The following is a 16425-nucleotide window of genomic DNA, read 5'->3' on the forward strand; positions in this document are numbered from 1 at the left end:
GACAGTTGTCACGACGGCGTAAATAATGTATACAGCCTGTAATCATCGGTGCATCGAGTAATATACATCACAACGTGCCATATGGCACATTTGCATTCTTCGTAGGTCCTCGTTAAACCAAGCTTTCCTCCACCGATGCTTCGATCACCCACTTCTCGATTAGCCCCCGGCGTACAAGGACAGCTTCAAGGGCCAAACAAACTCTTTGTTGTCGCCACTTCCGAATACCAAAGGCATTGATCAACATCTTGCGAAACTCTCCGTTTTCAGAGATGCGCTCATACAGACGCAGCAGCTCTTGGTGGTAGAGCATTGACATGTTCGTGGCCGAGCGCACAACTATATTACCTTGCCTTGTTGCGTGAGCCAAGGTGCCTAGCATGTCCAAGACGCAGGATAATTGTCTTGGGCGTCGCGGAGGTCCGCAGGAATCTCGTGTGCAAAGAATGAACGGAAGCAGCGCGAGAACGTGGTTTGCACTGCACGGTCTTATGGCCATGGACAGCGACGTAAATTCCAACGTCAGTCGTGCCCCGGGCTTTATGTTCCTGGTGCTTGAGAAGGGCTGGCAGTCGAGATTGATGTGATCGCCGGACGGCCGACTTGCCACAAAGGGACAAAAGAGGAGCAGAAAGGGGTCAACAGGAGATCTATCATGAGGGCTACACATTCTTTCACGGATTGAGGACTCAAGGTAATCACGGACCTTGATGTCGGCCACCCAAACAAGCCTGTAATACAGGTATCGTGGTGTCACCAGAAGCGTTAGAAAGATGACGACGACAGCGTACTCACCAAGCCCTCGGTCCGCCTGAGCAGCGACTTCCAATTAATGAATGGCAGGGAACATCTTTTGGCTTACCTTGTGGCTGAGCCATAATTCCATGGCGTCAACCCACAGTTTCCACTCCAGGTGGACGCATATATTCCAACCGTTCACTTTTATCCCGCCAGTGAAGTCAACTATGTCAATTAGGGGATCTCGGAATTCGATCACGCCTTCGAGAACATCCTGGATGACCATGTCGAAGGGCAACACGATGCAGTCGTTGGCACGAACGCTGGCTTGCTTGACCAGTTTCGTGTATCGAGATGGCCAGAAGGAGCACGACGGTGTGATGACGGTGAGAAGAGCTCGGAGGGCGGCTCTTGAACGCGCTTGATCCTCCCTGTGGGACTGCGTCCAGGACAACCAGAGTAGTGCGAAGAATACGATGACCAAAGTGCCTGTTACATGGAATTCCTTGAGAAATGCATGTTCCAGCCAAGCTGCGATCCCAAAGTCTGATAAAGGCCAGAATGCCATGACCGACGAGCAATGGGTCATAAAGGGGAGAGGGGCCAAAAAGAAAGCGACGCCAGCAGGATTTGAACCTGCGCCCTCAAAGAGGAACAGATATCGCGTTCGTTCGAATCTGTCGCCGTAACCACTTGGCTATAGCGCCTTGACAAGGCATCCGAGGTCGGAAGTATTTATAGGCCTTGGTACCAACAACTCCGCATCTGACGTCTCTCCTTCCGCTCCGCTGAAGTTCCTGTTAATTGAAGGGCACCTTCGGTCAACACATGGATTGGTATGTGGTCTCCACAGGCTCTGCTCCTTATGTTACCGACCCATGCCAACTAGTTTAGAGCTCAGCGTCCGACAGCAAGTCCTGTCGGACCTGGCCACCCTCAAGCACGAGACTGAAGATGCCCTTACCTCCATTCAGGAGCTCATTCGGTCGAAAACCGTGCTACCACCGGAGACGCATGACTCGGATGCGGATGTAGATGGCACCACTGAACGCGAAGTAACTTCGAGAATCTTTATGGTACGGCGCCTCCTCCGAACCGCCTTCGATGTAGTTCACAAGCACACAGTCCGAAGCGAGGGCTCACTGCAACATTGCGTTTGGAGAACACGTTGCTAATCTTGCAGAGGTACACATTCGTCGCCAGAAAGATTCCTTGATCACGCCCTTGCTTGATATCTTGCGCGACGCACCCCACATTGACTACGACCAGACTCTCTCTTGGGACGGTAATGCATTCTGCTGATGCTTGATCATAATGCTTACGTTGATTCTTAGAGTGGGCATTACCGGATCAATTGGTATACACAACTGTATCCGCCTTACTTCGCATTTGCTTCGTTTACGAGGACTACGCCGGTCTCGTTATCAATGCAATCCTGGGCTTCATCACAGACGTTATTGAAATGCTCAGGGTGGCAAATTGTACGTGCGTTCCTGAATGTAACACATCAGTTGATGCCTAACCTAGACGACTCCAGCCATAGAAATATTCACTCAGCTGACACCCTCCGTCCACGGCCTCTACCGTGCCATAACTTCGACCATATATCCCTGGGCTACGTCCCAATGGCATCTTTTCTCCCGTTCACTTGACGGCCTTGTCGAAGATTCTATTCTTGAGCGTATCAATCACCACCTTCTCGAAATTCACCAAGAAACAGACGTCGACATTAATTCCGACCCCTCTCTATTCTTGTTTTGTCACACTTTCATTTCCCGATACGTTTCTGCTGGACGTCCTCTTAGCGGATATTTTATTGTGTGCTGTGTCATGGAAATGCAGTGGACTGTGCTTGCCCAATCCCTCATTCCCATTTCTCCTGAGGGAATCACGTACGATGGGCTGTGGAGGGAAGCCGCCGCCGTTAACCGGGCGTGGTCCACCTTGATGAAACAGGCTGCACAGAAGGTGACGCTCAATGATGAGACTGTGGAAACCTTACGATCCACTATCAAAGGAGCTTTGCAGTGTTTCAGTGACCTTCTGGGCCAAATGGAAGTTATGGACACAGAGCCACCGTTGGACACTTACGCCTGGGAGACCATGTCAGAGAGCTTGGTATGTTGCTAATTGGCAGTCTGTGAAGAAAAAAGGGATCTAACTCTTTCGCAGAAATTGGCTTCCATATGCTCTGTTGCCGCGAGAGAGCTTGACCCGGATCTTTACGCTCGTCTTGGTTTGCTCTTAAGTGACAGATCGCCAATCATGTATAATCTCGTCCAAGAAGCAGCATCGAAGTCCATGATTGTGATTGTACAAAGGCTCGTCCCAAACGAATAGTTCATGTCGCAGAAGAACTTATTCTTTTCTGACAGCTTCACTGATATAGCCGGAGAACTAGTCCACCATTTACGCCGTTTTGTTACTTCCCCCTTACCAATATTCGAGTCTGCGTTCAATTCTGAGAAGCGTGCTCCACCGCCACTCACAGCTGCAGCAAAGTGCTTTGCCTTGTGCATTAAGGTGAGTTGGGTATCACTCGTTGGTAGCTTCTCTCACGGGCGTTAAGCTTGCTCCAGGAGAAGACTCGATCATGTCTAACATGTACTCTCTTCTGAACTTCATTGCAGCGATTAGCAAGGAAACCACCGAGTCGTCGTCGCAACAACTGCTTCATAATCCAATCTATGGTTTGCCTTACGCGTCATCCGCTGACCAGCTTACATATTGGAGCGAGGAAACGGGCCTTCGGGGACGCTCAGATGAAGAGAAGCAGCTCATTGGAATAACCACGATATCTGTCGTGGCGCGCCTTGCGCTGGAATTCGACAAGGAGGAGGTAACAGAGCTGACAATTTCAATGCTCTTACAGAGATTGCGAACAGTGGAACCGGCAGTTGAGGCGGCTCTCGTGTACAATTTGGCAGACCTCGCACTCGTGGCGCCGGTGGATGCATTTGTTGACATTGTGAAGGCGTTCTCGTCGATCAACCGTGTTGCAAACTCTGATGACCCCAGGTTCTCGAACAACGTGGTTAGTTTTTTTTTTTTCTTCTTCAATTTATGGGCCTTTTTCTACCGTCTCACCTCGTTTGCAATGCAGGTGTTGGCAGCGCAAACACAGCTTGCTCGAGAACTGGACCGGCGACCTGACCTTTATGACATATACTTGGAAGAGCTGCTTACCTTGTTCTCTGACAAGGGCGTTGCTATCCAATATGCTGCATCCTCTGCCCACCATGTCAAAGTTTGTTCTTAGTTTCCTTCGCCTGTTGCCTCTTTTGATGGTGTACGTAAGACAGAGGAAATGATCGAACAACTGGCGTCACTTTTGCTGCCCATCGAGGCGCTTCTCAATCATGCTGACTTTTCTCCGCATATCAATGCTACTCCTGAGTTAACATCATTGTTCAGGAACATGTGGCTTCTGTGCGTGCTGTTAAATCTTACCCTAGCGGAGGATAAGGAGCGAGAAAAATCTGCCATGACATGGCTCGTTCCTGCGCTTGGGCGCATAGCTACGAAGACCCCTATACCAGTCCTTGAAAGTGCCACCGACGTCCTCAGTGACCTTGAATACAACACCAACGTCCGCCGCGAATATGCTCGCTCGGTGAGTCCTGCCCAATCGCAGCTGGGTAGAGGTGCTAAGGCCCGTAGGTGATATCGAAACACCGAGCGTGCTTAACACGCTACATTCCGATGCTAGCGAGCGAGATTCGATCTCTATCTGCTGGCCAAGTCATTTTCGTATTAGCTATGCACGACGTGGAAACTCTGCGGTCTGATGCGGGTTTACCCTCATCGTTGGTATCGTATTTCACGAACCCAGGTCTAAATAAGCATGCAGCCCTCAGCGCGTGCATGGAAGCTATTACTGAGAAGGCATGTACTTCCTGGACATCCTTGGGGTCTTTCTGATTGTCTTGTTAGATCATTCAAGAGTGCGTTTCTAGTCTCAATATCCAAGCGGCGGAGCAGGCTCTTCCCTCTCACTTGTCGTACGAGCTACGGGACCTCCTGGTATTCAGCACGCACCGCATCACTCGGGCGCGCGAAGTCGCTAACAAATACCTGAACCGTCTGATTACTTCTTTCCCATCATTGATGTGCGATCCGACGCTCGTTTATGCTATTCTCGAATGTCTTACTCTCTTGCGACGAGCCTGCGAGGGTGAATTCATAGACGAAGTAATCTTTTATTCGTCCCATAACGATTTTCATCGTTCTGATGCAAAGTTTAGTACAGCCCAAAACATGAATTTTATTCTGAGCGTACGGGAATCACTCTCCAGTTGACGGACGATTATAAAGTTCGCAACGACATTTTGAGCCAACTACGGAATAACGCAAACAATTGGTTTGAACTTGCCCTTAGTCGAGCACCCGTCGAGCTTCAGTCGATTTTACAGGTAGGTGGTTCGATGCTGATGCGGACGTATCATGTTTTGATCCCTCAACCCCAGAAATATCTTGCCGCTACTCACTCACTGACCGGCGCTGATACGGCAGAACTTGGAGCGTCGGTTGCAGAGCAATTCGCTAAAGCCTTCGGACCTGTGCATCGCCAGCTCAGTAAGTAATGCAAGTGGTCCCCCCCGGTTGACAGTCTGACTGGCAACTAGCTGCACTTTGTTCACTTTCACACTGGAATTCGGACCGATCCAGGGTCCTGGCCAGTCAGTTGGCAAGCAAGGGCTATTTTGCAGGGGAAGCCGCAGGTTTGCGCCTTGCGTACCGTCAAGGTAAGGAGTCAACCAGTCTTCGTAGAGTGGGTTGTCCATAATTCGATTGTGTAGCTCCGGGTGTTTTGGACAAAACTCCGCCTCAACGTACATCTTCAACCGTCATTGAAGCGTTGAAGAGGAAAATGGAAGAGACAAGTGTCGAGATTTGGAATAAGAGCACCAGTCTAATGGTCCAGGACCTCAAGCGTCTACTTTTTCGTTGTGCGGCAATATTGATCTCATTGGACGAGGTACGCGAACATGTTGGCTTTAGCAAGGAAGCCCACTGATTGACACGGAAGTGCGAGTATGACCTTCTGCATCGTTTGGTCACGCTGCCGTTCGAAGTTTTCACTCCAGTTGCTGTCGCTACAGGTATTGAAGTCTGGACCTGGGTGATTGCTGAAAAGCCCTCTATAGAGGTTGCGCTGATGTCCGAAGTTTTGGCGGCATGGTTTCTTACTGTCAGGGAAAGGAAGGGGGTCTTCTCACAATCCCTGAAGTCGGTATCTCTCCAGCGTACGGAATTTGTTGGAGACTAACTCTAGCTTTTAGCTACCAAGACCCTTTTCAGCATCCAGTTAATTACGTGCCGACGGACAAGGAGGAAATTGATCGTGCCACCACAAATGCTCAGCGCCTCCTTGTGCCCCATACTCTTATTCTTCAAATGTTATTCAGCCGCCTTCAATCTGCCCGTTACCGCCGTTCTTCAGTGATGTTCCTGATCCAGCGACTTGTCTTGCGTTCCGCATATGCGCACAAACTCTTCAGGTTAGCCCGGTACACCTATCTGAAATATAGCTACTATCGTCTTATCAGTACGCACCCACTTGCGCGCGAACTGCGTTTCTCTTTTCTGCTGTTTGGGTTTGAGACTTTGAAGAGTTCTCATCTGGATGCGTACTGTGAGGGTCTGGTACGCCAGAGTTTATACCGAACTGCATACTCTTGGTTTGCCGTCCGGCCACAGTAAGCCCTCCTTCCAATCAAATGAACTGCCATTAAACTTTGAGCAATCTCAGATGGTCATACGGGGCCAATCGAGTGCAAGTCACTGCTGACATCAAGATCCTCCAGGAATTCCTTACGCACCTTCAGACTGACTGCGTGAAAGGAGTCAGTTGTCTGTCCAGCCTATCGCCGGGCCAATCTCCTAGTCAGTCATGTAGGTTTACTCGTTCACACTCGCTACCCGCTGCTAATTGTTCACAGCCCACGTTGCATATCTCAATCATCCATTGAGGTTATTGGTGGAAAATGAAATAACTAGACTAACGGTTTGGGCTAACCCAAGTAACGATTCCCAGCGAGGTACGGATCACCACAGCGTTACTGAGAGAAGTATGCTCGAGGTAGGATGGACCTTTCTTCTTGACTATCTAACCCTAACATGGACTAGAATAATTGGCCCACCAGTGTACGAACCATTTGGGAGATAGATCCCGCAATTGCACTGTATATGATGGAACGTTTCAAGAGCCCCGCCGCGCATGCGGAAGTGGAGAGGCTTGTCAGGGCCAATCCCATTGCGGTTGCAACTACGCCAGAAGGCCTAAGGTTTCTTGTTGACGACAAGGGTCTTACCCCTCAGACAAGTGATCTGCAGGTAACAAACATGCACGCTCCGCCAATTCGCTTAACTCGTAAATTTCCTCAGTACATTCTCGCTTGCACACCGGTTCCCCCCGTTATTGCTGTGACGTTCTTCGAGAAGAAATACAACGACAACCCGCATTTACTTCAATATGCGCACCGCGTACTCAAACAACACCCTGTCGAGCTGACGTTTTTCTTCGTTCCGCAAATCGTACAAGCCCTACGCTTTGACGACCTTGGTTAGTTTTTGACATAATTCTCATCAAGCGGTAATGACTGGGTGCAAAGGTTATATCAATCAATTTATTTTGGAAACTGCCAAAATTTCTCCTTTGTTTTGTCATCAAATCATATGGAATATGAAGGCTAATTGTTACAAAGATGATGCTGCCGAAATTGTAGGATTCCCTACCTCCGCTGTGCACGTCTAATTTTCTTTTCAGGAAGACCCTATGAAGCCTGCTCTTGATAGGATGATGGGTACCATAGTCGAATCACTGACAGGAGAAGCAAGATCATTCTATGACAAGGAATTCAGTTTCTTTCACGAGGTCACTTCAATATCCGGGAAGCTCAAGCCTTTTATCAAAAAGACAAAACCGGAGAAGAAAGTCAGTTGCACATAATCTCAATCTAGGTTCTCTCACGCTCGTATAGGCAAAGATTGACGAAGAAATGGCCAAGATATGCGTCGAGGTTGGAGTTTACCTCCCAAGTAATCCAGACGGGGTAGTTGTAGATATTGATAAGCACTCTGGCCGGCCGCTACAAAGTCACGCTAAAGTCCGTACCTTATCCGAAAGGCTGTATCACGAGACTGACCCCGATTAAAGGCCCCCTTCATGGCTTCGTTCAAGGTGAGGAAGTCACGTACCGTGGTAGATTCGGATCCAGAGGCGTTGCTCGACGACAACAAAGTGGAAAAGCATGAAGACTATGAAGTCTGGCAGCAAGCTATCTTCAAAGTCGGGGATGATTGTCGTCAGGATGTACTCGCACTGCAAGTGATCGCCATGTTCAAGAATATCTTCACCAGCATTGGCTTGCCATTGTACTTCTATCCGTATAGGGTCACAGCTACTGCACCAGGGGTAAGTGCATCAGAATTTGTATATGCGAGTCGGAACTAACAACGTTGTAGTGCGGTGTCATAGATGTCGTACCCAATGCAACGTCGCGAGACGAAATGGGTCGTGCTAAAGTCAACGACCTTCTGGACTTCTTTGTATCCAAATACGGCGGAGAGGAGACTGTCGCTTTCCAGAGAGCTCGCCTCAATTTCATCCAGTCTATGGCTGCATATTCGGTGGCATGCTATATCTTACAAGTCAAGGACCGACACAATGGCAACATCATGATCGACGCAGAGGGGCACATTGTCCATATTGGTTGGTTTCTACATTCTATGCAAATGCCAACTCACCCAACTCCCGTCAGATTTTGGGTTCCTCTTTGATATAGATAAGTCGTCAGTTCTTGTGGATTTTCCGCTGTGCTAAATGTCTTCATCGCATGTCCACGTCCCGGAGTGAGTGGATTGCCCTGTATCCTGGTAGACTTTTCTCTGACGGGCTTGATAAGGGCGTCAAATTTGAGCCGAGTTCCTTCAAGCTTAACGCTGAGATGGTTGCCCTGATGGGTGGTCGATACTCACAAGGATATGACCTTTTCCAACACCTCACCGTCAAAGGGTTCCTTGCAGTCCGCCCACATGCAGATCAACTGGTCAGCACGGTCCAGCTCATGCTTGGGACAGGGTTGCCATCATTCAAGGGGGAGGCTACCATCAGACGACTGAAGGATCGATTTGCTCTTGGGCTGAATGACCGCCAAGCTGCTGAATGGATGATGGGCGTCATCCGTAATGCTCATGAGAACATCCGAAGTACCTTCTATGACGAATTCCAACGGGTAAGTGGATCGTGGTCTTGGTATAGGTTGCCTTGCTGACAAAAATGGGTCAGTTACAAAATGGTACGCTTCCATTGGTCAAGATTTGAAGGATGTTTACCGTTCTATAGGCATACCATACAAGTAATTTCACAGGTGTCCTCGGTTCATTCGGGAGATGGCAGAGGTAGCTCGGGGGCCACGAAATCATCAGGTAGAACTGTTGATGGACATAAGCCTTGTTTTGTGTGCCGTCGTAGAGCCGCTGATCTGAACAGGCAATAATAAACAAGACAGCGCCAAAGCTACACTGAATGAAATACTTTTTAAGTACACACACACCTTCCGCTCTGCTGTTATCGATCTATGGAGTTTGACATTAGGAGGGTAAACGTTTGAACAACGAATACGCCATGCATCGCAGATCAAGCCCTGCACAGGTACGCTGACCTCTTTGTCACCGACAACGAACAACGCTTGCCGAACTTCGGCGTGATGATAAGCCTAGTGTTGCCGCAGAGCGAACCGAGGTGAATCGAAGTTGAAATTTGCATTCAGCATAGATCTCAGATGTGGCCGTCTAGTTTGTGTCACTTCGTTGTTTGCGAAGTATGTACAACGAAGCGACTACGCGAGAGTTCGCGAGGTGCAAAAAAGACACCCCGCTAGCCGGTCAGCTGATTTCAAGGGAAAGTAAACGATTACCACTAATAGTAGTGAAGTAGACTGGCTAAGTCAAGTACGATCAGGGGCTGTTTCACTCCAACAGAGGCCTGAGGTTTCGCGATTTCGCATACATTCATCTTTTCGAGGCAGACAAAGGGTTCACTCTTGTTTCTCGATGTCAAGTACTGCGCGAACAACCAACGGTGAGCTTCACAGCCTATATTAGGTTCCATCACTAAGTGGGAGCAGATGCGACAGGTACGCTGAATGTCGGTTTGCGAAAGTCCTTACTACGGCTCTCTGAAATGAAGTACAACTCAGGCAAGAAGGCCGAGTGTCCGCTTGATTCCAGGCTTCGTGCCCTCTTTACGGATGCCCATGATATCTCGGAACGAATGGTACAAGAGGCAAGGTTCTATGCGTAAGTTCCTTCAATATATATGCCAACTAAAAATTTAATGTATCAGAGATGAAATTCAACGTACTCTGACCCACTTGGAAGAGTTTCACCGTCAGAAACAAGGCACACATCAAGTTACGGTGACACGGATGGAGGAGAACGACGTATGAACAGCATTTTTATCGGGCAGCGCACAATAGATGTGATGATTATTATGTGCAGGCACCGTTCAAGAGCTTGTTTTCAGCAAATCCGGCCAACCTTGACAAACTCGTTACTCAACGTAGGCTGGTAATGGAGACTCTGGAAGATGATGGTGACAACTCCTTCACAGCATGTTTGGCTACGTGTTAACCTAGCATAGTGAGAAGTCAATCCACACGGATGAGAAAGGTACGCAAGCGCCTTTTAAAGACCGCGGAACGGAGGTCGAATGAACAGAGAGAACAACAACGGGTTCGTCCGTTAAATTGCTTATGAGCTTGCTTACATCTTGCGGTTCACCATAGCTCATTACCGACGCATCCATCTTTATTAAGCATTACAAGGCACTTATTGGCGCCTGAGTACGATGGAGATGGAGCATGAAGCCGTGCTGTATTCCCAAAATCTTGTTTTGTACTGCTACGACTGTGGTGCCCCGCTCTCAGTGACCGAACTGAACGTCAGGGCATCTGAGACGTGCTACTAGGAATACACGTTAGCCAAGACAGAGGAATGGAGGGAACACTAACAAGTTCACTCGTTGAACGATGTATGCGGTCGTGATTTGAATTTGGGGCGATTACAGGCCCCAGGTCCAAGTACTCGCACATAAATATCCTAAGAATAAGATTCCACCGACGCATGGTGGGAACATCAAGAGCAGATGCATCATCCTATAGGGCTCCGTTATCCTCTACATGTGGGACTCATCGAGGCGCACCACTCACCTGCAATGTGTGCCAAACAGTGGGGAATGGGTAAGGTATTACGTGGAGAACACTCACTCCTTTCCGCAGGAAAGGTACATGGTCATCCTCGATGTAGCCGTAGTTGAATTCGGCACCTCTTCGAGGTAAGAAAAAGCTGCGAAAATTCGCAGTTCCTTCTGATTCCGTGAGCAGCCCCGCCTGGTGTAAACGCTCTTCAACAGAAACCATCGCGTCGAATAACCACGCGGTGTCAATAAAGTAAGACCGTACAGATGGATTAGGAGCACCAAGAAGATCAAGGAGGATAAGGTGTTCAATCGTTGTCAACTCCGTCACACTAGCATGACTGAGCAATCGCCGCTTGGTGTATGGTGCAATATAAGCGTTTGACCACTTTTGAGATAAATGCCTGTCGTAGTATCAGAGTCCTGCATTTCCGAACGGACAAACTGTATTACCTGGCACCATATATGGAATCCGTCCCGGTCCAAGCCTTGAAAGCTTCCTCGCCGTCGAAGAATACCAGTTGAAGGGTGATGTCTTCGATGTCTTCTTCATCTTCTGTTTCAATTTCTTGCCGCCGACGATCCAAGAAGGGGTTCAGGGCCTCAGCAACGTCCAGCATCATGGCGCAGGGCGCCGCAGAATCTGTTGCTCCCACGAACTGAGTTGCAGAAGTTTAGCCGCCAAGTCTCGTAAAGGCGACGTTGCACGCCACAGACCTGGTTACTGGGATAGCTGAGGAAATACTTGCTATCATAGTGAGCAGACAAAATTACTCTTCGAGGTGCATTTGGGTCTTTTGTAGCAACGATATTAGTGAAGGTGCGTTCACCGTATGGTGTTGAATCCGTAAAACTGTCTTCCTCGACATACCAATCCAACGAAGTTAGAACCCGTACTATGTAATTGCGGACGAGAGTGCTATTATCACTACCCACTAAACATATTTAGTAAACATGCGAGAGGGAGAACAGTACCACGCGCACCAGGTCGCGGAATGAGCATCTTCGACAAATGAGATTGGGGATTCCGTGGGTCAATGTTCTTCACTGGATCAACGATGCCCACAAGAGCGTCTAGCTGTTCATCGGATAACTGTTTGAGACTACGCTGGAAGGATTGCGAATATCGCGCTTGACAGGGCCATGGCAACAGCGCGACAACACAGAAGCGAGCAATAAGACCATAGAGCCTCATCGCACGTCGGGGCAACTGGACGAGGGATGTCGCTGCTCGTTTGGCTAACAAGGGCTTTTGAAAACAGTGTAACACTAATAAGGTGTACCATTGCGTACCACACTGGCTTGGCCCCCTACTCGTGAAGTTGGTCAGTTGTGGGAAGTAACGCTCTGTCACAGCTTGCTGGATATTGAAATTCCGATCCGCGCAGGTACCGAGGTTTGCGTCGATTTTCTCATCATGGTTGTCTTTGGTCTCTGGGTAATCGCAAACTGGTGCTAAAGAAGGATGGTCCATTTTTGACGAAGATACCACAGGTAATCAACAAAGCTGGTGGACTGGTCTATCAGCGCAATTTTACAGGTTAGAGTTGTCCTCTGCTTAGCGACAATTAGCTGTGATGGGTAATTCTAAGATGGCCTTGCTCAGCTCACATCAAACGAATATCTCGTTCTCGCTGGGACTTTGCATGGCATCCATGCCATTACTAGCCGTCTCTCGCCCACAGGACCTAGCTCAGGGGCTCAAGTCATCGAGGGAGAGTCCTTCAAACTGACGATTCTACTCACAGTCACGGGTATGTGTGCTACGTCTTATGGGTCAAGGAACGTATGAACGAAGCGTAAATCAGGGACTAAGTTCGTTCTGTTGACACCGTTGGTGGGGGCAGCCGCGGAATCTACCCTACAAAAGGTGTACGAGATCTATTCAGACACGGTCATGAAAAATCCCTTCCATACGCCAGAGATGCCAATCCGCATTGATGGTTTTGACTCTCGCATAACTGCGCTCCTTGGATCTGGACAATCATAAGCACCGTCAGCAGTGCACTGCCGTAGTATACGAGGCAGCTGAAGGATTATATATGTCTGCTTGACCACTACAAAGAGCTACATACTGTTTTCTCGACCACGTGACACTAGCTTTGCGCGCGATTTTGAAACCACCAACAAGTGTCCACTTCTCTGTTCATCATCACCTTGCGATTCCGACCTGCATTTATGCGATGCAAGCTCAAGCACCTTCGACAACCAGCGGCGTCGAGGGAAGCATATCGACTATCTTTGCTTACTTCCGTCCTGACATTGTCACAGACCCTATGCAGCAACGTGAGCCTGCAGTGTGTCGAGACACTTCTCAGAGCTGGCCTTGGCTGCATAGCATACTTGAGGCAAGAAAAGCTTCTGTTCGATGCTTGCTTACCGTTGAAGAGAAGGCCACATATATAGGGGTCTATTGCCCTTCGAGAATTTTTCCGAATGTGAGTGCATATATGCGAGGCCTCAGCTCACGTTGCAACGTCCTTGGAAGATCACCTTTCTGCTGAAATCAACAATATGGTGTCTACCCAAGCGAGTGGCTCGTTTTCCACCGAGGGTCAGACTAGGCGCGCTGTCAGTGGTGTCACCATCATGAACCTAAAGCGGGGGTTCACTAACGAGGGTGACAAATTATTGGACTATTTGGTGTGCATATATTATCATGACGGTGCAGACGCATATATGCATACGTTTTCTAGGAGCATGGAATCTTCGATGCGATTGAGAAACAATACCTGCGCAAGTTCATATTTGCTATCTACTTGGTGAGCTATTCGTTGCTAATGTCGATACTCCTTGCATAAAACCCTCTTGTAGGACGGTAATGACCCCAACAAGTATGCAGTCCTACTTTGTTGTAGTGTTTCTGAAATCGCTTCTAGCATCGTAGAGGCATACACGTTCAACTTTCGGGTATGCGATTCAATATTACATGACCTATTATTGTTTTGATTATTTTCAAGTATCACAAAGTTCCCGGCACAAATACTGTCGTACCGATACTGTCGTTGGGAGACCAGCTGTCGAAACTGTCACTTGGCTATGCAAGAAGCGAGGAGCTCATGGCGAAGTCGTTAAAGCAAGGGAAGCTACCTACCTTAGGGGAAGTGAAGCGAAGTCTTAAGGTCTGAAACGTAGAGTGGTCAGACGACGAAGCTTACATCCACTTCAGCTGATGATCAAGACCCTTGTGACCACCATTTCGCACATGGAGAGTCTTCCCAGTAGGTTCAGATTATGTCGAGGTTTGCGAAGCCCTTATCCGGTCCCCAGAGAGCCGATTTGGGAATTTCAAGCTGTTCTTCAACGAGAGTACACCAGATGATTACCAACCCCCTCATTTTCGTGCTGGTGATCTCGATGGTAGCAAATGGTTTTTTACTACTCACGGCACAAGTGAAACCCCCGAGAAGATGTGCATTGGCAATTTTGAAACTGGATGGCATGGGTGAGCCTTACATGGTCGAAAACTTCGCACTCTAAGTACAGTTCCAGTGTAAGCATGAACGTCACTTCCGTTTCCTCCTATCTCCCCTCCGTGACCGAAGACAATGATGCACTTTTTACCGGTATTACAAATTCCGCTCCCAAACTGAGCCCCATCGAAGAAGCACGACTACGCGCCGAGGACGCAGAACTCCAAAGAAAGGATGCGCTAAACCGCAACGTGGTCTGGGACGCAGATGCGGACGCAGACGGAGCCAGGAAAGAGTCTTCTGACGATGGTGTAGTTCTCGCGAGATGTGATGGTGTCTCAGTTATTGTTCCCGTTGGACTGCGAGGGGATGACGGGGCCATTCAGCCCATTCCAGAAGCTTCAGGGCTAGGACATATTTCTGGGAAACCCCAAATCACTCCAACACGAGTTGGCAAATTAGTAAGGATCTCGAACACATCCATATTGCTGTTGCATGATTCGACCGTCCATAGAGAGACACTCATGACATGGAAGACACTCAAGTTATCTCGGGAACAGGGGAAGTTGAAATCGCCTCGCACTCGCATTCTCCCAGCATACAACAGCAACCTTCGTTGCCCCCGTCCGATTCGAGCATGTCAAATGCCTCAACCCCACAGGTTAACACTCAGTTTCTTGAAGAAAAACTACGTCGCAGGATGTTCTGTTCGATTACGTCTGATGGTAATACGCTTGGCCAATCGCTGATTCCTGAAAACGCAGAGATGGGACTGATTCTCGAGTAGATATGGAGACCCAGGAAACTCCTTGTCAAGATCTCTCCCACAGACTAGGATCCATGGCTTCTTCTGGCATGCAGAGAGGCGCAACAGCAGCGAAGACACCTGTGACAGCAGCAGCCATGGAAGGCGGATTTGCGGACTCTGACGAGGGAATACTTGACTGTGATTGTGGTGCAAAGGTAAGACAGCTTCCTTCAGAATTCCACTGTCCTGTGACGTATATCAATCAGATTGAGGACGTTAGTATCTTCTGCGAAGGAGGTTGCAAGAGATGGTTTCATATTTGGTAACCCGTCAAGTCCTATAACGAGACATTGATTTAACTTCATGTGTAGGTGTATGGGGTAGGTCCTTAAGCCTTAATGATTGGCGGAAACCAATGGCCGCGCAGCTATCACAGTTCACAAGACAAGCGACTTCCAGAGCGATTTTTGTGCCTTGACTGCCGCCTCCGAAATTCAAGCGAATGGGACATCATAACGGGCAAGATCCATTCAGATATCATTTGCCGTTTCAAGGATCTTGCACTATTCAGGGGAGAGTTGCCATTGTGCTTGGGGCCACTTCACTTATCGTTTCTGATTTCCTAGGCGTGCTATTAAAGTATTCGAGGTCCGGAAGCCTGCGACTGTGAAGCAGTTCAGAGAACAGATCGGCGAGCAACTTGCACACCGTTTTAGACATTGGTCTGACCCTAAATTTAGGTTGCACTGCAGCTTTAACGAGTCAATTACTCGCCCGGCTGGAAGACGAAGGTCAGTCATATCTGATCATGAAGAGCAGAGAAAATAGCTCCATTGAAAGTGTTCATCGCAACGGAATGTGCGATCAATGACGACCTTGGCTCTGTCCGAGATATCGAGAAGAAAACAAAGAAACAGGCACGCAGTAAAGCAAAGAGGACACGGAAGGAGCTGCAGAGAACCAAATTTATATTTCTCCATGCTTCTAAGAGGGGCAAGGCCTACCAAGATTACTTTAACCCGGATCCCGCCGTCGAGAACCGTTTGATGGGTTTGACAGATAAGGTAGATCCTGAAATTATACATAAGAGCATCAGTCACATGTCCGATCTTCAGATTCGTACAGGTTCTTCGATGAAGGGCGAGTCGTAAGTTTCAGTTTTATTTTGGGAAGGTGCCAGGAGGTAGTTGAATGCCCATCGCAGTAAACTACCTGAAGAATCGACTTTTCACCAGTCCCCGATGGATGAAGTACGTGAGACTACCCAAGGCGACGACTCGCAAACTCAAGAAGCAAGCCAAAATGTTCTCGTGCTAGCCATCGCT

At 48.6% G+C, this 16425-nt stretch overlaps 6 protein-coding genes and 1 non-coding gene across 7 annotated transcripts; 4 read left to right on the forward strand and 3 right to left on the reverse strand.

Moving 5' to 3' along the window:
• Positions 1–89: 89 nt before the first annotated feature.
• F5J12DRAFT_805984 (uncharacterized protein) lies at positions 90–1352 on the reverse strand. Its single transcript, XM_051744580.1, has 4 exons — positions 863–1352; positions 796–811; positions 707–731; positions 90–650 (listed from the first exon to the last, which is right to left on the reverse strand). The coding sequence occupies exons 1-4, from the start codon at positions 1325–1327 to the stop codon at positions 113–115; spliced, it is 1044 nt and encodes a 347-aa protein (XP_051603573.1). The 5' UTR covers positions 1328–1352; the 3' UTR covers positions 90–112.
• A 1-nt stretch (position 1353) lies between these two features.
• Positions 1354–1445, reverse strand: F5J12DRAFT_t50. Its single transcript has one exon. It is a non-coding gene; the product is annotated as a tRNA-Ser (tRNA).
• A 171-nt stretch (positions 1446–1616) lies between these two features.
• On the forward strand, positions 1617–9014 carry F5J12DRAFT_903494 (uncharacterized protein; the record flags this gene model as incomplete). Its single annotated transcript, XM_051748408.1, has 29 exons — positions 1617–1814; positions 1864–2023; positions 2073–2209; positions 2266–2856; positions 2911–3077; positions 3114–3261; positions 3308–3577; positions 3611–3772; positions 3842–3985; positions 4037–4351; positions 4399–4623; positions 4672–4929; positions 4983–5150; positions 5205–5317; positions 5431–5483; positions 5538–5716; positions 5768–5967; positions 6021–6239; positions 6270–6437; positions 6491–6633; positions 6681–6820; positions 6868–7303; positions 7353–7462; positions 7508–7675; positions 7722–7847; positions 7898–8155; positions 8206–8452; positions 8502–8536; positions 8646–9014. 29 exons carry the CDS (start codon positions 1617–1619, stop codon positions 9012–9014), a joined length of 5907 nt encoding a protein of 1968 aa, XP_051603574.1.
• Positions 9015–9925: 911 nt separating this feature from the next.
• F5J12DRAFT_889055 (uncharacterized protein) lies at positions 9926–10586 on the forward strand (the record flags this gene model as incomplete). Its single annotated transcript, XM_051747299.1, has 5 exons — positions 9926–10041; positions 10088–10184; positions 10243–10336; positions 10385–10476; positions 10530–10586. 5 exons carry the CDS (start codon positions 9926–9928, stop codon positions 10584–10586), a joined length of 456 nt encoding a protein of 151 aa, XP_051603575.1.
• Positions 10341–12272, reverse strand: F5J12DRAFT_806001 (uncharacterized protein). Its single transcript, XM_051744581.1, has 6 exons — positions 11924–12272; positions 11657–11874; positions 11393–11598; positions 10953–11343; positions 10755–10898; positions 10341–10704 (listed from the first exon to the last, which is right to left on the reverse strand). Exons 1-6 carry the CDS (start codon positions 12132–12134, stop codon positions 10645–10647), a joined length of 1230 nt encoding a protein of 409 aa, XP_051603576.1. The 5' UTR covers positions 12135–12272; the 3' UTR covers positions 10341–10644.
• Positions 12273–13332, forward strand: F5J12DRAFT_806002 (TRAPP complex subunit Trs23). The gene is made up of 5 exons (XM_051744582.1): positions 12273–12377; positions 12434–12479; positions 12532–12693; positions 12748–13159; positions 13209–13332. Exons 1-4 carry the CDS (start codon positions 12357–12359, stop codon positions 12927–12929), a joined length of 411 nt encoding a protein of 136 aa, XP_051603577.1. The 5' UTR covers positions 12273–12356; the 3' UTR covers positions 12930–13159; positions 13209–13332.
• On the forward strand, positions 13118–16251 carry F5J12DRAFT_715235 (HORMA domain-containing protein; the record flags this gene model as incomplete). Its single annotated transcript, XM_051740939.1, has 15 exons — positions 13118–13302; positions 13346–13377; positions 13428–13582; positions 13636–13701; positions 13754–13773; positions 13819–13849; positions 13900–14061; positions 14212–14384; positions 14432–14813; positions 14867–15077; positions 15119–15410; positions 15528–15677; positions 15727–15809; positions 15841–15891; positions 15941–16251. The coding sequence occupies 15 exons, from the start codon at positions 13118–13120 to the stop codon at positions 16249–16251; spliced, it is 2304 nt and encodes a 767-aa protein (XP_051603578.1).
• Between the last annotated feature and the right edge of the window lie 174 nt (positions 16252–16425).

This window comes from Pisolithus orientalis (genome assembly GCF_024613125.1).
Source record: "Pisolithus orientalis strain OTSU chromosome Unknown F5J12scaffold_4, whole genome shotgun sequence".
Taxonomy (NCBI): Eukaryota; Fungi; Basidiomycota; class Agaricomycetes; order Boletales; family Pisolithaceae; genus Pisolithus; species Pisolithus orientalis.